This window comes from Sciurus carolinensis, chromosome 17 (genome assembly GCF_902686445.1).
Source record: "Sciurus carolinensis chromosome 17, mSciCar1.2, whole genome shotgun sequence".
Lineage (NCBI taxonomy): Eukaryota > Metazoa > Chordata > Mammalia > Rodentia > Sciuridae > Sciurus > Sciurus carolinensis.
Window position 1 is genome coordinate 27234824 of NC_062229.1, and position 25025 is coordinate 27259848.

General features: G+C 42.3%; 1 protein-coding gene across 2 annotated transcripts; it reads right to left on the reverse strand.

Annotated features, from left to right (window-relative positions):
- Positions 1–4939: 4939 nt before the first annotated feature.
- On the reverse strand, positions 4940–15485 carry Znf662 (zinc finger protein 662). Of its 2 annotated transcripts, none has more exons than XM_047531695.1 (5): positions 15270–15485; positions 13629–13755; positions 12886–12999; positions 10185–10286; positions 4940–9734 (listed from the first exon to the last, which is right to left on the reverse strand). In XM_047531695.1, the coding sequence occupies exons 1-5, from the start codon at positions 15357–15359 to the stop codon at positions 8704–8706; spliced, it is 1464 nt and encodes a 487-aa protein (XP_047387651.1). In that variant the 5' UTR covers positions 15360–15485; the 3' UTR covers positions 4940–8703. The 2 variants fall into 2 exon arrangements, with proteins under 2 accessions (XP_047387651.1, XP_047387650.1); XM_047531694.1 differs by having other exon boundaries at positions 12886–13002.
- Positions 15486–25025: the final 9540 nt, after the last annotated feature.

The window sequence follows — 25025 nt, forward strand, 5'->3', positions numbered from 1 at the left end:
ACATAATCAATGAATCACACCTTGTACAACCATGATTTCTCTTAAGTTGTGGTGATCACTGCATTCTTAGAATGTAATATCTCTTAATACTGCTTGAAGGGTTATAGAAAATAATATTCCTACAAGACAGCTCCCCAAGAAAAACAGAGGGATAGTGTGGTTCGGGAGGAGGTAGGTGGGAAATTAGGCAAATATTAAACCTGTCCCAGTATATCCTTTCCCAATAACAATGGGCCCTGTGGGAAAGGGGCAAATACTGAATGCTGGGCTCTGGATTTTGACCCTCCCCCATTGCAAATTAGTCCTAAATGGAGGCACAGCAAATATCAAAACTCTGGGAAACAATGGATCCCAGAGAAAGAAAATCAATGGGCAAGATTTGAGAACTCATCCCTCGGGATCTGAACCCCTATCTCCCCAGATAACAATGAGTTCCAACCTTTTTATAGCTACCTTCCTAAGTTAAAATTTTATCCTGCACGACTAGGTCCCTGACTGTCCAAACTGCATGTCCACAGTCTACAATGAAACTATAAAACCCAGACTCCTTCTGTAACCCAGGGGCCATCTCCATACCTAGAAATGGGCCATCCCCACTGCCTGATCGATTGACTTTGTTGTAGAATGAAGGAAAGCTTGCTGATCCAAGGTTTGCTTCCTGTCTCCTGCCTCCCTTTATTTGTGGGCCATGAGCTTACATATTTTGGTTCCCTGACCAAGAATGGAAGCAAAGTAAAATTGACCTTTCCCTGTCACCCTTCCCCTTTATCTACAGTTAAGTTAAACAACCACTGGACCTAGGAAGTGACTGTTGAAGTGCCTGGCACCCACAAGGATCTCTGAGGTCTGTCGGGGTTGGGGGGGTCCCCCCAGCCACGTTCATGCAGCTATGGCTGCATCCCCAGACTGACTGCTTCCCTCACCTCCCTCCCCACTCTACAGAAAGAGACTCTCCACAGCCTCTGAGTCCACTTTGAACAGCTTCCAGTACACGACCCATAACTGGCCCCAACCCTGGGCTAGGTTTTCGGGGCCTATGCTACATGGGGCGAGCAAGGATTTGTATTGAATTCTTTATTGGTGCTGGATGCATCCTCTTTCTGACACTCTTCCCACACCCTTGCCATTCACTCCCCAATCCCCCGCTTCCCCTACCCCCTGCAAACCTCTGGATCAGAGACCCCTTTGCCATTTTGTTCCTGCATCCAACACTGGCCCCTAAATTCTCCAGAGAGGTCAAATCCATCTAGCCATCCGTCCAGTCGGATGGATACCCTGCCCTGAGACCCCACCTTTTGGCCCATTGGGACCCCGGTGGTCTCCCCACAATTGAAATTGGATTGAAGACATTCCCCCATTTTCCGGTGGAACTCTCCATCTTGGTGTCAGAAAGGATCCAGGTGATGCTTTGGTTTCAATCCACCTCCCTGATGCTGTTTATGCCTTTCCTTTCAAGTACAACCCCCAGTAGAGAAGATAAGCAATGGACCCATGGGTGGAGTGAGAAGAGCAGTTGAATTCTCCCATCCCAGTGGAGCTTAAAGAATGATCCAGGACACAGTAACATCACTGTGTCAATAAGAGGTAAGAGATGACATCTATCAGTAAATTCTGTTGAAAGCCCCCAGAGGTGATAAGGTGTGGTCACCCCCAGAGAACCTCCTGACATTGTTCTGGAGACCACAGAGCAGGTCAAGTGACCATGCTAGGTGCCAACAGTGAGCAGTGCAGAAAAGGAGATTTTTGCTATCACAACCACTGTCCTTGGGTGTTGTAGCCAACAGGCAGCATTAAAGTAGGAACACAAATGAGCAAGAGATGACACAAGGGTGCCCACATGCAGCTTGGAGCTAAGGGTTGGCAGTGGAACTTTAGCAACCCAAGCCCCTGAACATACCCTGGACCTGACATGAGTGAAAGTCATCCAAAATTATTGCTGTCACCTTTCTGGTGTCCCCATTTTAGGTAGCTCCTCAGGATTCTTGGTCAACTCCCCAATGGAGAAAATGTCAAAAAGTGTCCCCAGAAGGAAGAAATATGGACGAAGGCCCACATAAGTTACAGTCTGTTTTTGGAAGCCCCCAGCCCCATCTGACAGTACAGTTGGGCTTAGCCACTCCCGGACAACTATAGGTGACTTAATATTACAGAAGAAGATCTCCAAAGTTCAGAACCCCTTAAGGCACATGCCCTGGGTCAGACTGTTTTCAGCCTAGGTCTAAGGGTGAGAGTGGGCATGCATTTAAGTGCATAGACAGAGGTCTGTATGATCCTGACACCTAGGAACACTGTTAGAGTTAAAATAGGGGCAAGACTGGATTCCTAGGACATAAAAATGGATTCTCCAGGGAGAGGGGCTTAAAGTTAAGTTGATCACCAACATCCAAGGATTTAGTCAATAATGCCTATGCAACAAAGCCCCAGAAAAACTCAAAAGGTCAGGGTCCAGAGAGCTTTTGGAATGCTTGAAAGTACCTGAAGGGTGGCTCACCAGGACAGAGTATAGAATTTTCTCATCCTTTCCCTGTGCATCTCTTCCATCCAGCATTTATCCATTTTGTGGTTCTGTTTTCTTGGGTTTTAGGGAGTGGAACCCAGGGCCTCATGCATGCTAAGCAAGTGCTCTACCACTGAGCTACATCTCTAGTTTTTATTGTTGTTTTGTTTAGTTTTGTTTTGACACAGGGTTACTCAGTCTGGCCTCTAGCTTGCAATCCTCCTGTCTCAGCCTCCTGAGTAGTTGGCATTATAGATGTACAACACCCAGCAGTTTTTGGTAATAACCTTTAAGATAAAGTAATAAACATGTTTCCTTGAGTTCCAAGCTGTCCTTGCAAATTAATGAAACCTGATATGGAAGACACAAGAACCCTGATTCATAGCCACTTGGGCAGAAGTATAGGTGACAATCTATTGTCACTGATGTCTGAAGTAGAAGGCAGTCTTGTGGGACTACACTTAACCTATGGGATCCAATTCTACCCCAGGTAGCATCCTCTGCATTGTGGTATATTTAGCAGCATCTTCGACCTTTACCCACTAGATGCCAGCAGCAGGCCATCACCAATTGTGACAACAAAAAATGTCTAAAAATTGCCAAATGTCCCCTTAATAGGGAAGCAAAATCACCTCCTGTTGAGAATCACTGGCCTATACAGGAATATTCACTCATTACTTAAAAGAGAAAGACATGGTTGAGAATTTAAAGGAAGAAAAGAATGGTTGAAGTTGAGATCCAAGGGGGAGACTGAGGAGAGAGAACCAAACCATAGATTAAAACAAATCAATAATACAGTTTTGAAGATTTACCTAAGGAATTGCGCTTCTGCTTTATAAGTAACAGAAAATCATTAAAGGATTTCCAGAAAGGGCATGATATGATTAGATTGCCCTTTTAAGTAGGTTTTCTTGATCTCAGAATAAGAGTGGATTGAAATAATAGCAACTATCACAAAATTCTGAGATGGTAGCTGTGAAATAAGCAGAGGTGGAAAGGAAGCGGTAGGCCTGCTGCATTTGTGTAATGGAGTTGTCAGCAAAACCTGGTCAGACGACTCAGAAGCAGAAGGATAGAAAGGAGCTGAAGGATCCCTGAGTTTCCTGGCCTGGATGAGGAGATGGGTGGTGGGGAAAACAGGAGCTAATGAATACCTGCTGGTAAGGGTAATAAATTCACTTTTGTACATGTGAAAACTAGGTGTGTAGCTTACATCAAATGGGTGAAAAGCCTTGTCACCTAGAATCATCATTAGAACAGGGACAAGAATGCATTCCTAGGGTACTGGTTATCTTTAAAGCATGAACATGGATAGAGGATTCAAAGGCAGCGAAACTAACAGGTCAGGAACATCAGGAGAAAGCAGCATCCTGGGAGTCAAGGGAGAACATTTTCAGGGTGTGTAAGTTATCGCCAGAGATAAAGATTGTAGAGAGGGTGGAGCCCAGAAGCCAGTTGTGCTAGTAACCTTAGTTTAGGGAGTTTGGTGGGAGAGGAAGTCAATCTTTATGAGTTGAGGAATAAGAGGCAGAAAGGAAATGGAGAGTAAGTATCACTAATGACTAGTCTGAAGGACATCTCTCACTTTGTGGGGCAAGAGGAGCTTGTGGCCCCAATGTAGATGGAGTCAGCACAAGGTTCTATGGACAGATGGGTATACTTCGCGCTGATTTCCAGTTTCTATTTTTACATCATCACTCCTGCTTCCCTCGGGTATTTCTGTTACTTTTTTCACTTTATGCATCCTGGCTTCTCTGTTTTTAATCTTCTTGCCATAAATTTCCAGCCTGCATGCCTCCCTCCTTTCCTCATGGCCCATTCACACAGATTGGCATGTTTTCAAAGAAACATCAGGGAATCTGATCTACCACACCTAGGGCAGATACTGCAGGGAGCTCAGCTCTATTTGCACGAAGATTTCTTCAGCCTCCTTGGAAAATAATCATGTATATTTGAGGCCTGGCAGTTAGATCCCATGCATTCAGAATTAATATTTTCTCAAACAGAAGGAGGCAGAGTCCAAAACTACATTAGTCTCCCAGGATATTTCTGATGGGCAAGAAACTCATTCCACAGTAAGAGAAATCTATAGAGAAGGATACTTTCCAAGACTCCAGTGGATTTCTTATTAAAAAATTTACTTTCTCTGGCTTCTTCTCACAACACCAGTTCTTTATAATTTATTTTTATTATCAATAGATTTAAAGCTCATTTGTTTCATATCACCTGAAAACAAATGACATAACTTTTTACCAAATTTAGTGGCTACAATATGGTGGAAATCAGAAGGAACTGGGTCTCAGGCTTCACTTGTGCTAGATATTGTAGACCTGATTAGACAGACTAGGCATACTGGAATGAGGGTAGGGCTGAAAAATACCATTGCTCAACTCTATTGTGTATATTGCTTGAACCAGACACAGAGAGTCCTTCTTTGGGGAAAAAAATGAAGAAAAAAATGATCAAAGCCAATTCTTTTTATTTCTTCTTTGTTGCTATAATAAGAAAGTAACTGTCACCTCAATCACTGACATGACTTTCAGTCTCACAGGCTCTGACTCTGGGTATGAACTCAGTCCCCCTCAATAATATTGCTCAGTAAAACTAAATATCTAGCAGATCTCAATCCAATACCTCGTTATTCCACAATGATCTGACTTAACATAGAAGTGAATGTGACCAAAAAAAAAAAAAAAGAGTACAGAAAGTTTCCTCAGAGATAGGAAGAAATGAAAATGAGGGTGTATGATATGAACTAGAGAATCTGGGAATGAGAGGATATTTTCATCAAGTTTGGAAGGAATGTTATGGAGTGAGTTGAAAGATCAATTAGGTGGTATTTATGAAATTATCTTTAGGGTATGAAAGTCACCTATTAGTCACTTGACCTCTGAGCAACTGAGATAAAAATAAGTAGCTTGTATTACTACTAAAATAAGGGGAAAAAATGCAACAGTAAGATGCTCTATGAGAAAACAGCTTTCAAATAAAAGCCTGTATTAGAATGGCTAATTTACAAAAGGCAGAAAACTCAATTCTAACTAATTTAACAAAATATTCTCATTGGCTCATATAGCTGAAAAGCTTGGAAGTATATCTGCTTCAGGTCATGCTTGATCTAGTGGCTCAAATGATGTTGGTAAGGAATTAGTTTCCCTATTTTGTCACTGTTCTCTTTGGCATTAGCTTCATCTACAGGCTCTACATGGTATCACCTGGAAGTTCTAGAATCTCCTCTTTTCATAGAAAAAAGTAGTTTCTAGAGTCCCAGGTCTCACATTTTCCTACATGCCACACAGAGGACACAGAATATCTTCTTTGGCAAATCTCAAAGAAGGAAAAGTCTTTCTTCCAGAAGACTCAGTAGATTTTTCAGGTCACACTGGCTTTGTGGCCAAGGGGATGGGACAAGCTGACTGACAAGCTAAACAGGGTTGTCTCATGAAATGAAATTGTGGATAGATCCAAACCACCTAGCTGATAAAGGATAACTTCCCATGGAATATTTGGGTTACTAGAAAGAAGGGGAATCGATGATGGAAAACAAGTCAGAGATGATCATTATAGAGTCCTAACTGAAAGTCTCAAAGGCAGATACTCAGAATTGCAGACACTAGTTTGCAACTGAGGTGCTTCTAACACAGGTACTTTAACTGGCTACAGTTTGCAACATAGCAGGACTTTAATTATTCATTCCCCTACGGAATTCTGGGTAGGCTAGCTACTTTTCAATATACTATTTCCATATACCCTCATTTTCTAATCCTATATTTTTTTAATTTGAAGATGAAATTTTCCCATAGTCAATTTTTTTGCTTTCAATAATTATTATTGTAACTTACCATAAAATGTTAATTTCCACTGTCTATATTCCAAAATTTAGGAATTGAGTATTAATTTTATTCCTCTTCTGACTTTTACATGTTTAGAAAGTGTCATTAAAAATTGGAAGGTCTTTCACATCACAATTCCTAAGCAGTCTGTGATAGGAACTTAGGGCTTCCAAGTGCCCACCTACAGGCCTCCGGTAAGGAAAAAAAAACAGAAACTCTCCTAGTAGGGGCCACCCATTTCCACATGCAATTTCCTAATCCTCTGGAATACCTATCTTTTGCTGTATTTTGTAACTTCTTGTTATGTTACTTATGAATCTTGCCACTTAACCACTCTACCTACAAACATTTCCATCTTTGAGCAAGAGCATTCCTAAGGTTGATCATCTTCTCTGATGCTCCTTGGTAGGTCCAAACGGTTCCTTCTCTTTCATGATTCTACTTTCATGGGCTCTTATTTTATTGCATAAACTCTCTTTCCAGTTTTTAAGACTCTGACCTCATCCAGCACACATTCATCATTCCGACTTTAGGAGCTTCTGAATATTTAGGGTTTCGATTATCACTTCCTTGCAGCCCTTGTCCATGTTTCAATCCTATTAACTGTTGCCTGCATAACCCCTATTGGTAATGTTGTCAACACCTCACTGGCTGCTCTTTCTTAGCATTCCTTGCTGGTACCTCCCTCTATCCAGCTCCCTAAATACTGAATTGATATTCCTTAGCTCTCCATTCTGGGTCTTGGTATCTTGCTACATTTTGAAGGTAGCACTATCTAGGAACTTCTGCAATGACGAAAACCTTATAAATTCATGCTACATGATAAGATGGCTAACTACCACATATGGTATGCTTGAAAGGTGGCCACTGTGACTAAAAGAACTACATTTAAATTTTAAATAGCCACAAGTGGCTAGTGGCTACTGTATGGGACACTACAGCTCTTGATTTTATTCGTTTCTTCCCATCTCTAGGGGATTGTTGTTCATTACTTCCCATGGCTTTGTTTCCTGCTCATTTGTTATCTCCCAAATAAACAGCTTTAGTCATGGCTAACATGGTGTTCTAGCCCATAATATACAATTGCCAATTTGAAATTCTCACTTACATATCTCACCCATATCTCAAATGTGTTAATCCTCTCAACCTTTAAGATGGTTAGTGCCACTTTCTAATATCCTGCATCTTTCATAGTACCAACAGCTTGCATTCGCCTTCTAAAATGTTGTTCTATAAACTACTGATTTCAAAAAGAGTTAATTTTTAGGCTTCCTTACTTTCCTGCATAGAATCTATGTATTCCCAGCATTTGTTTTCTCTGATCCTGGGCCTAAGAAGAGTGTGACTCTGATACCAAGATGCTGGGTTATATGGGAATTTTCCAACTGCTAACTAGAGGAGGCTACCTAACAGAGCATTAACCACCACCAGAGTAACCACTTCTCCCACCCTTGGTGATGGCCCTGTGGCTGGCTTATTTTAGGATAGGGACTATTGTGGTGATGAGTAGGGGACAGGTTGGGAGATTCAGGATAATACAGCAGTAAAGAGTTTTAACTGTACATATTTTTAAGAAAAAATATCTTCACTGGGTTTACATTTTCCCAGTCCCAGAGTGCTGTCTCCTACTCAGTGCAATGTGGTCTCTCAAGACTGCACAACATAGACCCCTCTCTGCTGCTTTCCCTAAGTTACCCTGATGACCTCCAGGAGGACCACGACTTCAGAGGAAGGGAAGGTCCTGGAGTTGTCAAATGTGATCTATATCAAATGAGGTTTTCTGTGAGGCCAACTTATGAAAAGCAGTATTAATATTTGCATATAAAAAATTTGCATATAAAGAAAATCTCCAAAAAGATATACAACCTGTAAAAGTGATTGCTTCTGGGGAGAACTGGGAGATAGGCATGACAAGAAAATTTACTTTTCACTGAGCACCCTTCAGAACTATTTCATTTTTTTTATCATGAGCATGCTCTATCTAATCAAAATATAAATAAGCTTAAAACTTGAAGTACAAAAGAAATGCAGTACTCATCTTCAAAGAGTTATTCAGTTGGGAGTCAAAACTAAGACATGAGACTGAAAAACATGAGACAGCACATAATTAGATACTAACTTGGGTGGTACTGGTTAGAAGTAGAAGAGGAAGAAAGGTCTGTTTAATTGAGTAGGTGCTCAATCAAGTGGTGCCTCATATAAACACCGTCACACAGGGGGTCTAGACTTGCTACAGTAGGTGGTATCTGTTCAGGGGAAGGGGAAAAATAATACTGGTTATTAGGGTTATAGCAAATTGTAGAAGGTCATCTCATTTGTCTCTGGGGCTCCTATAACCTAGAAATTATAAACAAGAATCACCAGTATGCATCTCTAATGTTCAAGAATGTGAGAGGTCCAACAGTTATAGGGTTTCTCTTTAGCATGGCGCCTTTGGTGCTTAATCAAGACAGAATTCTGACTGAAGGCCTTCTCACAGTCATTACACTTATAGGGTCTTTCCCCAGTATGGATTCTTTGATGTCGGATAAGGTGTGCCTTGCAAATGAAGCTCTTCCCACAGTCAGGACATTCATGAGGCTTCTCCCCAGTGTGAACCCTCTGGTGCTGAGCAAGATCTGAGTTCCACATGAAGCCTTTCCCACAATCTTTGCATTCATAAGGCTTCTCGCCGGTGTGGATTCTCTGATGCCGGAGAAGAGCTGGGTTTCGCGTAAAGCTTTTCCCACACTCCTTACATGTGTATGGTTTCTCCCCAGTGTGGATTCGCTGATGTTGTATCAGACTTGTGTTCTGACTAAAGCCCTTCCCACATTCCTTACATTCAAAGGGTTTTTCTCCAGTATGTATTCTCTGATGCCGAATCAGGTTTGACTTCCAAACGAAGGCTTTAGCACATTCTTGACATTCGTAGGGTTTCACCCCACTGTGAATTCTCTGATGTGCAATGCAATGTGATCTAAAACTGAAAGACTTCCCACATTCCTTACATCCATAGATCTTGTCTCCATTATGTGTTCTTTGATGGTATCCAAAGTCTTCATTTTGATCAAAACACTTGCCACATTCTTCACGTATGTAGAATACCTGCTCATTTAGAATTTTCTGATGCATCCTGAGGTACTTACTAACATCAGTATTTTCTGAACCCTCTCCTACTGAGATCATCTCATCCTTGACAATCACTTCTACAATATCGCTTGTAGTGTTTTCCAAATTTCCCCTATTGGGATGGCCAGGCCACCTCCTTAACCTGCTTTTCTCCTCTTCACAGGTTTTTCCAAAAAAGAACTCCTGGGAGCCATACCACCAGGATCCACTTGATAGCACCATGAGGTCCTGTGCCTCCTCAAAAACTTCCTCTTTCAGAATAAAGTCTTCTTTCTCACTCTTCCACATGCTCTCTGAAAGAAATCAGAGCTGCAAATATCATTACCTATGATAGTGACAAAGGTCACTAAGTCGTATTAATATATCCATGTCTCTCCACAGTTGCCCATGTTTTGATGGCCCTGTCCTATCCCGAAAGGACAAAAACAGGGCTAACACATGGAAGGCAACCAAAAGTAAATGGTAGAAACTAGATAGACTCCTCAGGGATGGTAATTCCCACCACAAGACCAGGCTAAGGCCTAAAACCCCCTGAGCCATGATTATTTAATTAATCATGCTTATCCTATTAAAAGTTGGAAACTCGGGGCTTCAGTTTCCTCTTAATAAATTGGTTGATTTGGGAATTTTGGAAGGTCATTTATTTAGAACATGAATGGCAAAATAGGCTTTTAATATTTTAAAAACAAAAGACAGAGAAACTCTATGACTGAAAGAAAAATGTTCGTTTCCTTCTCACTTACCAGTACAAATTAGGCTTGGACCCTCTGCTGGTAGTTTCAAGCTCGAGGGCTCTTCCAGCTGCTCAAGATGCGAGATCCCAGTAGGCTTTAGAAATGGATATCCTGCCAGGGCAAGAGACAAACAAGCCTGGCTCAGTTGGAGGAGCAGGGCCCATTAGGAATGGAGTAGAGATGGAAGTGGTAAGGGAGGAATGAAGGTAGGTGGAAAGATAGGCAATATGAATGACCAGAAATGGGAGGCAAGAGCAATATAAAGAACAGAAAACGGTGGCTCAGGGAAGTTGTGATTCCATCATTTCCCAATGACATGAAAGCTTATCACTCATTGTAAAATGTCAAGAAGAAATTGAAAAGAACAAGTCCTCTTCTATAGGCGGGGAAAAGTTCACATACAAAAGAATCAGGATAGGATGGAGTTGCAAAGAGTTGCTCCTAAGGACTTTCTGCCCAGGCAGGCTATTCTGGGAAACCATAGTCTCTTAGTTTCCTTTCTTCTCCATCTATTACCGTTCATTCCACAAAGGATCAGTGATGGGTCTTTCTGTGACAGCCATAAGAAATGATCTCACAGCCTCATTTCTAGAAGTCACTTCTAGTATGACAGACATCTCTATTCACAAAAGTCCACTCTAACAACATTACTTCAGGTTTAGCTAACATCTGTCACTGTGTAGCTCCTTCCATAACCTCCTAAGAAACAGGTCAGTTCCACACCTTCAAACAACAAACTTAAATGTGGCTAAAGCCAGAGACTGTGTGTCCCCTGAGATCATCTTCTCTAAGATGAAAGTGGAATTTTAGTGGAGACAGATATATTCCAAAGAAGTCTGCTGCAGGTCAGGGAGTTAAGAGTTTTGCTCAAGGAATAACTTAGCTGTTGATTTTTTTGACTAAAGGAAAGATGAGAAATTCCAGGAGGTGGAGAGGAAAGGAAGCACTGAGATTCTGAGGACATTGCTACATTCATTCTCCCCCTCACCATCGTGGAGGAAACACCACCCTTCTGGGGACAGGCATAGAAAGTGATCCCAACTCCAGCTCCTAGACTAGGCTCTGACTGGCCTAAGCCAAGCAGGTTAATCCCATCCCATTCACTACATGGAAGACTGGTTCGGGATCAGCAATTTGGCCAAGTCAATCAGTGTACTGAATTTCCCTGGTCACTGGTCTAAATCACTGGACTGATTTAGAACAGGCATATGATTTAAGAAGGTCCATCAGAGAAATACTTGAAACTTTAAAATTTCCCTGGGTGAAGCCTAAGGAAGCTATGCCCTATTTCTTTCCCTAGGTATGAAGAAGCAGAGTCCTGGTTATGTGTACCAATCACCTTACAACCATGAAGTCCAGACTGTAGGCAAAACCAAATACATGGAGACAGAGCAGAAACTGAAACTTTCACTAAACTGTACCTGCAGCTCACTGCACCTATAGCCCTCACAGTTTCATAAAACAATAAATTCCTCCTTGTTATTTAAGCCAGTTTTAATGGGGTTTAATACTTGCAATCAAAAGTGTCCTAATATCAAAAAAAAAAAAAAAAAAAGACTGCCAGAACAAGAATGTGGAGGTTGCAGACACAGTTCAAGTCTCACTGAGTCACAGAAGAGCTCTGTGGGGGGAAGAGGAAACATTCCAGAAAGGGATTTTCAGAAAGGATTCCACTACGAAAGCAAGAGAACAAGTTCTTTCTAGGAAAACAAGAAAGCCTTATTTGGGGTAAAAGTAATCCCAGGGCTTTCCCCATCAACAATTCCTTAAGAAGAGGAACTATTCGGCTGAGAGTTATTATGATTGTGTGCTCTTTAATGATAAAGGCCATCGTATCCCAAAATGCAGTCAGAATTTTTTGCTGGAAGTCACTAGTGGGTCAGGGAAGTAGAAAGGCCACCTCCAATCAGAGTAAACAAGAAAGTCAGGGAGTAAATAAATTGTGGTCATGATAACAGCAGAGATGGGGAAGAGGCAGAGGAGTTGACTAAAGATGGCACAGAGGAGCTGGAACGAATAAAATAAGCACTCAAAGGAAACCATGGGAATACAGAGAAAAAAGGAAATCCAACTAGTGTCTATAGCACTAGGTTAAAAGAACACATTCCTATGACATTTTTTTTTAACTCAGAAGTGTCTTTTATTAGTTGGTATTTTCAATAATTTTTTTAATTTTTATTTTTTACAGACTGCATTTTGATTCATTGTACACAAAACCTATGACATTTTTAAAATCAAGTGATGCCTGGCTGTGGGGGTTTCAGCCATGTCCGGCGTGGATGAGGGAAGGGTTAACTGCCGGTGGATGGTGTGCCAGCAATAAATTCATTAATTACCAATAAACTTATCTAATCAATAAACACACAAAAATAAATAAATAAATAAATAAACAAACACACAAGAGCCAATACTCTTCTCAAATGGGAGGGGGCATGTTGGGATCGGGCCATACCAGATCTGGCCTCTAACAAGCTGGAGTAGCCCACCTCTCCTTTATTTTATAGTCGCACAGGTAAAGGGGGCTAAGACCAGAAGGGGCTTCTTCTGTGATGAACAGGATGGGGTGGAGTTAGGGAAATCATTTTTTTAGGGAATTAGTATATCAATCAGATGGTAAGCCACTCCCACACAGGGCCACCTACTTCCTCAACCAAATCTCATTCTGCTAGATATGAACAGCTTTTCACAACTGGCACATGTCCTCACTCACCTGAGGTGATGGCCCTTGGACCTTCTCCATCCAGAGCTCCCTGAGGAGCTGAGCACCAGGGTGCTTCCCCTCGCTCCAGCTGGGAAATCAGAGTCGGTTTGGGAAATGGAAATGCTGCTTGAGGGGAAGGAAATGTGACAGGCAGGTGAGTGGTGTGACACAGATAAATCCCAAGGCTCCTCCCAGGCCTCCGTCTTCAGGGGCAGGAGGGGAAAGAAGGAAAATAACTAGGAAGAATAAGATAAGGAAGTCCAGGGAAAACAGCAGGAGACCCAAGAGAGAGGACCTGGAAGCTTTTTATATACATTTTACTCTTACAAAGATTAAGAAGTTGACAGATTACATAAGAGGTGCTCGATAGCAGTTTAAGTCAGGAAATGCCAGATTCCATTGATTAAGGAACTGAACCTTCTTTCCCTCTCCCTCTTAGAGCAATCAAGTTTAGATACCTGCATGAAGATGCTTGTATTGGGCAGGTTCTCCCTAATGGGGGAACCGAAGGCTCAGTGGGGCACTCAGTGGGGTGAGGTGTTGGGCAGCTATGACCTCTCAGCAAGGCAATCCTGTGCAAGGCCCAAACTGATTCCAGGATTTCTCATTTCCCAGCAACTGCTCAGGTTGGGTCATTAAGAATCTAGGATCTTGAAGTTACCACTGAACTGGGGACTATCAGACTCCTGAGCCTTTAAGGATTCAGGAAACTCTGAAGGGCAGAGGCAGAGCCAAAAGGAAGAGACCCTTACCCAGGGAAGTCACAGTCCCATAATTCTCCAACATTACATCCCTGTACAGGGCCCTCTGAGCAGGGGTCAGGCCGGTCCATTCATTCTCAGAGAAGTAGATGGCCACATCCTCAAAGGTCACTGACTCCTGAAACAACATGTGTTTAAATGTCTGAGGTCAATCCCAAAACTCAGGCTTGTCATGATGGCAGACAGGACGCCAAGAGGCACTGGCAGGGACACTTAGTAGGTTTATGGATTCTGAACCTCTAAGGAAACTCTCAGATTTTTGCCCCCTACTTACAAGCATGTAAGGGATCAGCCATCAATTTTCTCATGTCTCTTCATCTTTATTTCAGCAATCCAAACATCCTTTTTTTTTTTTTTTTTCCATGAATCTCTTCCAAAATTTTCTTTCCATCCCTTTACCCAAAACCACCTCTGTGGTCTAGATCCCATCCTTTGGCCACAAGGGGTCCTCCTTCAAAGTTCGCCACCCCTTTGTAACAACTATCTTTTACTGAACTGTGACAAGTTCAGTAAACTTACGTATATTACTTAATATCTCACTGTCTGTGGAGAAGGGTATTAAATCCATTTTACAGAAGAGGACTCTGAGGCTCAAAGAGGTTAATTTCCCCCAAAGCTACAGAGCAGAAACAGAATCCAGGTCTGTTTGACTCTGACTCTTACCTACTATGTCAGACTGCCATCTAACATCACCTCCTCTGCTGTGTAGGACCCTTCCTCTTTCTTCCCTCCTAGTCAGCCAAAGTGCCTCAGACCTACCCAGGTTATCCGGGAAATATGTATGTACATGAAGAGACAAATCCTAAACTGTGGCTTTACTCCCTGAATCCCCCGCTCCACACACCCTCCAAAACATCCCACCCCACTGTCTTCCCCAAGTGCCTCTCTCTGTGCCTGTATCTCTAGTATCCTCTCCTCCTGCATCCTCTCTTCTTTCTCTTTCAAACTCTTCCTCAGGCAACACCAACAGTGCTAACCTATAACCATCAAGACTTCTTATAACTCCGTCCACTGCCTCATTCAGGATCTGTCTCTGCTACAGAGGAGCGAATTCTCCATTCTACTGCAGTCCTTGCCCCGCAAAGTTCCCACAGTGATTTATTCAGCACCACGGGGCTCAAAGGCTTTGGCTGGCTCACCTCTACCTACCTACTAAACATTCCAATTCCGGGCACTGCAGAGAATTCCACTCACTATTCCGAGGGCCAGGTGACCTGCAGCCGCCACCTTCATCCCCTACTGTCCCACCGTTCTTTGGGAAACCAAACTCTTCTCCCCATGACTGTGCCCTGCCACCTGCGACTTCCCCTATCTGAACAAGTTTTCCTCCTGACAGGTCAATTCCTGTTCATCCTGAACCCAGTTCAAACATAACCAGCTTTATAAAAAGAGCCTCATTGAAATTCCGGTCCTTCGCGGCCGCCACACTGAACAGCGCTGCCGCACTGGACGCCCGCCTGCGCGGTGCGCGCCCGCTTCCCGCGCCGGGTGGTCTCCGCCCTGCGGGTCCCTCGAGGCCCGCCCTCGGGGCTACACCCCATCTCCAGGCCGCCTCCCGCCCCCTCTCCGTCCGGGATCTGGGCCCAGAGCCAGGGCAGGGCGGAGCCTGCTTGGGCACCCGCGCGCACTCACCGGGCGCGGCCGTGTGGGCGCGGGCGGTCCCGCCAACAGCTGGAGGACCCGGCGGAGGCGCACTCCGTTCGCCAGGGCCGCGGTCGCCATGGCCCGGTCGCCCTCCCGGGAGGCGAGCGCAGGCGCCGGCGGGCCAGACGCAACACCCCAGCCCCGTGAGCTGCCGGACGAGCCCCGGGTCCTCGTCCTGCCAGCCCGCTCCGGACAGCCGCGCTCCGTGCCCCGGGCCTCAGCAGCCGGAGGCCGAAGCTGCGCGCCTCGCCGCTGCGGCTGCTCTAGGACGGCGGAGGCGCCGCGTCTCTGTGGTCCTCCTGCCCGCCCTGGGTGGGAGGAGAGGGTGGTGGAGTCTCCCCAGATACCTAGAGCCCCGCGGCACCGTGGAGCGCTGGGGTGGGGGGTGGGGGGCAGGCAGCTGGGCAAGAAGGCCCCTCTGGGAATCCTTTCCCGCGTTCCTGATCACGCCTTCCTCTCCGCCTCGCTGCACCGTGCACGGATGGACGGATGCTGCTGCGAGGCAGCACCCTGACTGCATCCGTTCGTATGCCTGCCTCGGTTTACTAGTTTCTGCCTTATCCAAGAGCCGATTATATCCGTGATTTTTTCATCGTTGTACCTCTAACGTCACCCAATGTCTAGTACCTCTGGGAGCCAAATTTCTTTGAGCGCCAAGGACTATCTGTTCACTAAAAAAAGACTAAGTGTCGAACCAGTTTCTTCCGTTGACAAATGTAAGGTCTAAAGAGAGGAAATGGCCTGCCTAACATCACACAGCATGCGGGGAAGTTAAAATTTTAAATAGAGTTGTGGCAACAAATAAAGACCACCCAAGTCAGAACGAGCAAAGACTATTTATTCAGAACTTGCTATAGCCAAGAAGTTAACCACCACCACTTAACACTTGGCAATCTGAAAATCAGGCAGAGGAGTGGGAGAGTTCTACAGTGGAAAAGAGGGAAAATTTCAGGTGGATCCTGATTGGAAGTTGTTGACCTGGGAAGCTTGAGGCCCTCAAAGGAGAAGTCCAGCATCTTAAGTGATTGGTTAGGGGAGCATATTTGACTTTCTCTAATTGGTCCCAAGTTGGAAGCAGGGGCAAAAATTAAGAGAATTTGTCAGTTATTAATCAAATCCTTGCCGTTTGGAGCTGATTGCTACAGGAGTCATTGTTTTTCTTCCTGGACTGGCTGATACAGATAGTTTCATTAGTGTAGCCAGGGTGAATACTGTGGGAAGTCCGTTTCACAGGAATTCAGGTCCACAGGCTGAGATGCTCAGGTGCCTTAATAGTTCCCTAGGTGTGGGGGTTTCTGCCACATTCTGCCTGGATGAGAAAAGGGTTAACTGCCGGAAGACGATGTTGGCTATAAACCAATCAATTACCCATAAACTTATCTAATCAATAAACACACAAGAGCCAAGACTCTTTAAATGAAAGGGGGCATGACGGGATCAGGTCATGCCAGATCTGGCCTTTAATAACATGGAGTAGCCCAACTCTCTTTTATTTATAGTCACACAGGTAAAGGGTCCCAGAGTGGGAGTGGCTTCTTCTGTGATGAACAGGATGAGGTGGAGTTAGGGGAGTCATCTGCCCAGGGAAAGTATCACAGAACCGGAGGGGGAGCCACTCCCACACAGCGCCATATACTTCCCAGCAATCTGGGACCGTCCTCTGTGGTAGCCAGTTTCTAGAAATCAGACCTCTGTGTCCCATGGTTCAACCTAGTCTGATTCTGCTAGATAAGAATGGCTTCCCACACCCAGGTACCAACACTTACCAGAACATGAAAAAATACAGTGCAAAGGAAACCTCAGATGGGTTGCAGGGCTGGTTTGTTTTTAGGTAGATACTGAAAGAGCTCATAAATGGATACTAACTGATAATCTGTGTGCTGAGAAGGAAGTATTGATTCTTACCATGGGGAAAATTACTTGGTAGATTGAATGTGACAAAGGCTCGCATGGTTTTCTTGAGAACAAGATGGAGAAAACTGGATTTGGTGACATAACAACTAGGAGGTTTTAGCTTTGAACAAGAAATTCTTCAGTTGTATGATTATTCAGCCATGGTCCACCAGAAAAGTTTTCTGTGGCTATGATTAGTGTTTGGTTCAAAACTCTTAGAAAACTAAAGAGAAATAGTCTCTTTTATTTAGTCAAATTTTTACTGTTTCCACTATTATTTCTGTCAAACACATAGCACCAGGCAAGGTCAAAACCTGACTGATTTAGTCAGTAAAGATACAATAAGCCATTTTTAGATTCATACTATGTATTATTAAAATAGACAACAAAAATAGTAGTCAAATGTGCTAGCTCCCCAGGCGTTTGCTCCATGCACCAAAAAGAATGACATAGACTATAATAGTTTATTTTACTATAACAAAATAACAGAGGCAGACTACTTCATAAAGAAAAGAGGTTTATTTAAGCTCACAGTTCTGGAAGTACAATGTCTAAAAGGCTTCGTTTCATGATGCTCTCCTTTCTGGCAAAGTCCTGATACAGCTCAAAACATCACATGGCAAGAGGGAGTGTGTGTGTCTGTGTGTTTGTCTAGTCTCTCTCCCTCTTCTTATAAAACCACCAGCATTCAATGATTAACCACCCTAATGACCTTATCTAAATATAATTACCTTTCAAAGTATCACTAAATACTTCTAAACATCATAAATTAAGTTTCCATCCTCTTAATACCTCACAAGGGGGCTTAAATTTCAACATGAAGCCTGAGGAGAGTGGAGCAGAAGACCTGGAAGAGAGTGGGAGAAGACCTTGAAAATCTCCTCTCATCTCTCATGTTCTGGAAGGATCTCAAGATTAATCTTTCAAGTCTTAGATTAGCTGCAGTCCATACCTTGCCAGCATGACTTATCTATGGGATGTATAAGACTGCCAAGGTAGCACAGTGGAAGCATTTCCCTAGAACTCCACTCTCAACATTTATACATACGGTTAATAATTACCAGGCTCATAAGACACCACTTAGGTTCATAAGATACTCTAATTAATTTTACTGATGGGACTTTGACCAAATCCATTCCAATTCTTTTAAACAATATTGATCTAGAGTGACTGCAATTATGATCCCCAGTGGTTTAAAGAGGCCCACTGGAGGGCAGACCACAGCCAGGCTTCCCATCTGGAGCCATGCCAGCTAAATGTTATTAATCCAAGTGAGGCAATAGGTGTTGGCAATGGCACATACCACACCTGAAAACTGACTAGTAGGGAATCCAGAGCAGTATAACTATCTATCAGTTGTGCTAGAGAATGTCAAGCAGTAAGAAGTATTTAAAAAAGCATCCAAAGAGACCAACAATATCAGAATGAGGCTACAGAGAATCATGTCAATCTTTAAAGTTAATCTTGTTCTGTTGTTTCTTGCAGAGAGAGTATTCCTTTCTGGAGTTGGTGCCTATTGGGATGATTCTGAAACTGTGTAATGTTATTTGTTGGCTAGTGTTTAAGTTGAGAGTGGTGGCAGAAGTCTGGGTTAAATTGATCAAATATCCTTCAGAAAATGGCTCAGAAAAATTAATGGTCTCTTCCTCTGCCCCTGACTCTTCCAGGGCTGAAGAGGTTCTTTTCTACCAATTAGGGTTGTTCCTCACCTTCCACAGCCATCATCAATATGACCAGTCTCTCTGATAATTGTTTCACCTTCTCCCTAACCCTTCCCATGTCTTACCCACACCACAGACTCAGACTCATCCCTAGTTAGCTCAGTAGTTCTTGTGTGTGTGTGTGTGTGTGTGTGTCTGTGTGTCTGTGTGCGCGCACGCACACACATGCAAATGTATATGTTGAGAATTCAACCCAGGGCCTAGTGCATGCTAGGCACACCCTCTACCCCTGTGCAACACCTCTAGCCCCAGTAGTTCCTTTCTTATACAACTTGTAGCATCCTGCAATAGCTCCTTCCCTTCTGACACGTGGGTCATGCCAAAACCACATGACCTATCACCTCATATTCATGATCACTATCGTCGTCATCTGTAACTGCCCACATCTAGTAAGTGTATCTGTGTGGCAATAGCAACACACACAGACACACACACACACAGAGTTCTTCTCCCACTCCCTGGCTCATGTTTTCTACTTTCAAATTTTAGTAGTCCAGTTTCTCAGGAATAGGCATGAGAAGAAAAATAGGGTGAGAATGGTTAATTATGTGGTTTGAGACTCTTGCAGCCAGTTGGGGCCTTCTCCCTCTCCTGAACCTCATCATTAAACATTATCTTAAGTGGGAAGCACTTTTGAGGGGGACTTGTCAGATTAAGAGCTCAACTGGTGATCTTGAGTTGTACACTACTGAAGTGAGGGTGGAAGTCCTGCCCTGCCAGGCTCCACTGACGCTGGGGTAGGGCATGGGGGAACAGAGTGGCAGCTAACTGTGCTCCACACCACACCACATCCCAGGTGGGGAGGACGTTCAGGCTTCACTGGAACCTTATGACTCTTCCCCAGCAGAAAAATCGAAGTACCAACTAGCACCGCTTTGTATTGCCTAGTTCTGCTGCTTTGCTGCTAGTGAGCTGGAAGTTCAGTTCCATGTTCATCTCTTCTCTCATGCCAGTTGGGGAAACAGGCCCAATTCACCCCATCATGCTACGCCAAGGTTAGAGTGCAGATCCAGTTCCTTATTCAGCCCTGGTGGCACCACAGGTTGGGAGCATAGCCATGGTGGCAGAGCCATTCCCAAGATCCTAGAGCAGAAGAGCCATTCATGTGCAGTTCCAGCCCAGGAAGGCCATACATGAGACACCAACCCAAGGAAACTGTTTCATGGACTGTTTCATGGTGGTGAGGTGACCTGGAACCCTGAGGACCGTCCATCACCCCAATGTGTCCAGAAGGTAGAACACAGAGTCAAAGATTATTCTCCAGTCTCAAAATTTAATGTTGTTTTCCCTGTTAAATTTTGGATTTCCTGGAAACCTGTTATCCTTTTCACATTTCCTGTTTCTCTTTTTAAGAATGGAAGTGTTTATTCTATGCTTGCCTCACCATTGTGTTTTGGAAGCACATAATTTTTTTGATGTCACAAACTTCTAACTAGAAAGGAATTTGCCTCAGGATGAACAGCACCTTTAAGTTTCAGCACATCTAGTTTAAATGAAACTCTAGACTTTAGGTTTTGGAGTAGATACTGGAATTCATTAAGACTTGTGGAGGAATTCAAATGAAATGATGCATTTTTCATGTGAGATGGGCATGAACTGTAGAGTGTCAAGGATAAAATGCTATGATATGTGTTCTTTTAAAATTCATGTTGAGTCTTGTGCAGAGGCACATACGTGCAATTCCAGAAACTGTGAAGGCTGAAGCAAGAGGAGAGAAAACTTGAGGCTAGCCTCAGCAACTTAGCGAGACTCTCAGCAATTTAATGAAACCCTGACTCAAAATAAAAAGGACTGAGGATGTAGGTCAATGGTAAAGTGCCCCTGGGTACAATCCCCAGTACAAAAATAAAATAAAATTCATGCTGAAGCTCAATCTCTATGTGGTGTTAAGAGGTAAGGCCTTTTAGGAACTGATTTAAGTCATGAGGTCTCCATCCTAATGAATGAGATTAGTGCCTTTATAAAAGATATTGAAGGGAGCTCCCTGGCCCCCTCTGTCACAGAGAATTCAGCAAAAAGATGCCTCCCTGAGGAACGGGCCCTCACCAGACACCAAATCTGTTGGCACCTTGATCTTAGACTTCTTAGCCTCCAGAACTATGTACAATAAATTTTTGTTTATAAATTATTTTGACATAGTAGCAGGTACAGACTAAGAAAAAAGCAGTCCCTTGTGATTCAGTATGAATTTAAGGATCAACTTCTCCATATCTGTGAAAAAGGGTTGGAATTTTGGTAGGAATTGCATTGGATCTGCTTAGGGCCTTGCTTTTGCTGAGGCTGGCTTTGAGCTCTGGCTTTGAACTTTGATCCTCCTGCCTCAGCCTCTCAAGCCCCTGGGATCACAGGCATGCGGCACCAGGCCTGACAGTATTAACATCTTAATGATGTTAAAACGTCCTCCTATCCATGAACACAGATATCTTTCCATTTATTCAGGTCTTCTGAATTTCTTTCTGCAGTGTCTTGTCATCATGGCCTATAAGTCTTTCATCAATTTGGTTAGATTTAGTTCTAAGTATTCTTAACAAAATTGATTTCTTGGTTTTCTTTTTGTTCACTGTTGGTATAGAGAAACATAACTTATTTTTGTGTTTTGATTTGGTACCTTGCAATTTTGATAAATTAGTTTATCAGATCTGGTACTTCTCTTTTGAATTCTTCATTTTAATTTTTTATTTTATTTGTTCTAATTAATTAATGACAGTAGAATGCATTTATGCATTTTGATAGATCATACAGAGTGTAATCTCTCATTTTTCTGATTATACATATTGCAGGATCACTTTGGTCATGCAGTCATACATGTACATGAGGTAAAAACGTCTGTTTCACTCTACTCATTCCTTCCCCCATACCCCTCCCCCTCCCTTCACTCCTATCTACCTAATATAAAGTAATTCTATTCTTTCCTATCCTCCCTGCTTATTGTGAATTAGCTTCAGCATATCAGAGAAAACATTTGGCCTTTGGTTTTTTGGGTTTGGCTTTTTTCATTTGGCATGATTTTGAATTCTTTTGAGACATTCTGTATATAGGTTCATGTTATCTTTGAATATAGTTTTACCTCTTCCTTTCTAATTTTGATGTCTTTTACTTCTTTTCCTTCTACTATTGGTTTCTAACTTCATCCTGTTATTGTTGAAGAAATATATACGTATAATATATATTATATAATATATATATCTAGCTTTCTAAATCTACTAAAACTTGTTTGTGGCCTAATGTTTGGTCTCTCTGGGAGAATGTTCAATGTACTTTTGAAAAGAGTATGTCATTGCTGTTGTTGGGTAAAGTGTTCTGTATGCATCTGTTAAGTCTAGTTGGTTTACTGAGATGGTCACATTCTCTATTTTCCTATTTATTCTCTGATTAATCTATCCATTATTAAAAGTAGGGTAAAGAAGTCTCTTTTTTGTAAAGATATCTCCCTTCAATTTTGTCAATTTTTGCTTTATATGTTTTGAGAGTCTTAGTAGGTTGTGATATTTTGTTACCCTTCTTGCTGTATTGAACATTTTAGTTATATATAATGTCATTCTTTGTGTAAGAATGCTTCTTGTAATCTGAAACTGTACCCAACAAACACTTATGCCCCATTCCCCCTACCCTCTGGAAATCAGTATTCTACTTTCTGTCTCTCTTAATTTGATTGTTCTAGGAAATGATCATGAAGGGAATCCTATAGTACTTGTATTTTTATGACTGGCTTATTTCATATAGCATATCTTCAAGGTTCATCTCCGTTATAGCTAGTATCAAAACAAAATGTCTTTCATTTCTAAGGCCAAATAATATTCTATTGTATGTACAATACTATATATTCTTTATCTATTCATCTGGCAATGGCCACTGGAGTTGCTTCCACCTTTTGGCTATTGTAAATAATACTGCTATGAACGTAAGTGTACAAATACCTTAAGTCACTCCTTTGGGGTATATACCTAGAAAAGAAATTGCAGGATCATGTGGTAATTGTTTTATTTTTTAACCAGACCATTTTCCACACATGCTGCATTTTACATTCTCACCAGCAAAGCACCAACCTTCCAATTTCTCCATATCTTACCACAGGTTATTTTCTGCTTTTAAAAAAAATAATAGTTTTGAAGGGGTATGTGTCTTTTAAATCATATAGAAAGTTAAAAGTGGTTACAAATCAAGATTACCATACTAGGTTTTATTATTGCCTATTGTCCACATACTTACCTTTCACAAAGAATTTTGTCTTCATACAACTTGACTAGATAACTTTCATTTCAACCTGAAGGACTCCCTTGTAGCATTTCTTGCAAGACTAGTCTAGTGGTAACAACCAACATCTTCTTTCATTTATCTGGGAATGTCTTAACCTCTCCCTTATTTTTCAAGGATAGTTTTGCCAGATAGACTTACCTTTTTTCCTTTCTTTCCCTCCTTCCTTCCTTTCTGCCTTCTTTTCTTTTCTTCTCTCACCTACCCCCCCACCGGGCCCCACTCTGAATATATCAATGCCCTGCCTTCTGGCTTACATGCTTTCTGGAGAAAAATGATCTTATTGAGGACCTCATGCATGTGACAAGGGACTTCTTACTGCTTTCAAACTTCTCTTTGACTTTTGACCATTTGATAATAATGCATTTCAATGTGAATCTGAGTTTATTCTACTTGGAGTTTGCTGAGCAGCTTGTATTTGTATTTATTTATTTCATCAAATTTGAGAAGTTTTCAGACAAAAATTTCTTCAAATATTCTTTCTCCCCTCCCTCCCCTGATTTTCTGCCTCTCTCTCCTCTTTCTAGGATTCCCATTATATGTACATGTCGGTGTGCTTGATACAATTCCATAAGTCTCTTAGGTTTTCTTCACTGTTCTTCAATCTTTTTTCTAATTCAGTAGTTTCAGTTATCTATCTTTAAATTTGTTAACTTTTTTCTGCTTGCTCAAATCCATTTTTAACTCTCTCCAGTGTTATTTTTCCTTTCAGTTATGAATTTCCTTTCAGTTCTAGAATTTCTTTTTGGTTATTTTTAAATAATTTCTGTCTCCTTATTGTTATTCTGATTTTGTTCATATATCCCTCTCTGTCCATGTTTTCCTTTAGCCCTTTAAATATCTTTAAGAGAGTTGTTTAAAAATCTTTGTCTATTTAGTTCAATTTCTGTTCTTCCTCTATTTTTTGTTGTTGATTTATTTGTTTCTTTGAATGGCCTATATTTCCTGTTTCTTCATATGCTTTTGTAATTTTTTGTTGTTATCATTGAAACTGGACACTTGAATCTTATGCTGGAATAATTCTGGAAACTATATCCTCCCTACTTATCTCAGAAATTCTTTTTGAAGTTATTTAGGGTATCTTTCTGCCAGGGAACAGCGTTAGGTAAAAGTTTAAGGTTTTCTCAGGTCTCTTTTGAACCTGAGTCTTTCCCTGGGTAAGCATGGTAACTTTCCAACCAGCCCCATATACCTTATTGGTTTTTAATTAAACACACACACAGGTACAGTTTCTTTAAGTGTTCTGGCAACTGCTTTAGAACAATGGTAGCCAGTTTCTGTGTTTGCATTTCATTGATCAGGAGCAGCTATCAGCAATTACAACACAGAATCCTGATATTTGAAGGACAGGGATCTGGCCCCAGTGTACTCTGACTCCAGCAAGCCACGCAGGGAACATGCCACAATTGCCTCCTACGGGACTTGGTGGTGGGTAGACACTACCATGCAAAAGGCTGAAATCAACTGACATTAACCACAATGTAATACCAGCCAAACTTCCTTCTGGAAGCAGCAAGCATTCAAATAGACTCTAGAATTCAAAACTAGTCCCCTCCAACAGTTCTGCCAATAAAATTGTTGTTTAGGTGAGCAGATTCCTAGTGTTTCCCACTCTGCCAACTTCTCTAATGTAACCCTTGGATCTGCCTTCCAACATGCTCCTAAAATTATCCTTCCCTCTGTTCATCTTTAACTCCACTAAACCATAGTGTTAGTTCATTATGCCTAGACTATTTACATGAACAATATGGTCCATCCCGAACACCTCTTTTCTTCCTGGGAGTCTGGAAGTTTGGTATGTGCAACGCAGAGACTCCTTGGGCACTGACTCTCTCATGGACTTCCCTGGCTACAGATGTGACATACATGTTGTTGC

Excerpts from the sequence above, each read along its gene's own strand:
- Znf662 (XM_047531694.1), bottom strand. The coding sequence starts at position 15,359 with ATGGCGACCGCGGCCCTGGCGAACGGAGTGCGCCTCCGCCGGGTCCTC. Across the intron at positions 13,756-15,269 it reads CGCCCACACGGCCGCGCCCG|GAGTCAGTGACCTTTGAGGA; the intron begins GTGAGTGCGCGC and ends ATGTTGTTTCAG. Across the intron at positions 13,003-13,628 it reads TGGGACTGTGACTTCCCTGG|CAGCATTTCCATTTCCCAAA; the intron begins GTAAGGGTCTCT and ends CTTCCCCTCAAG.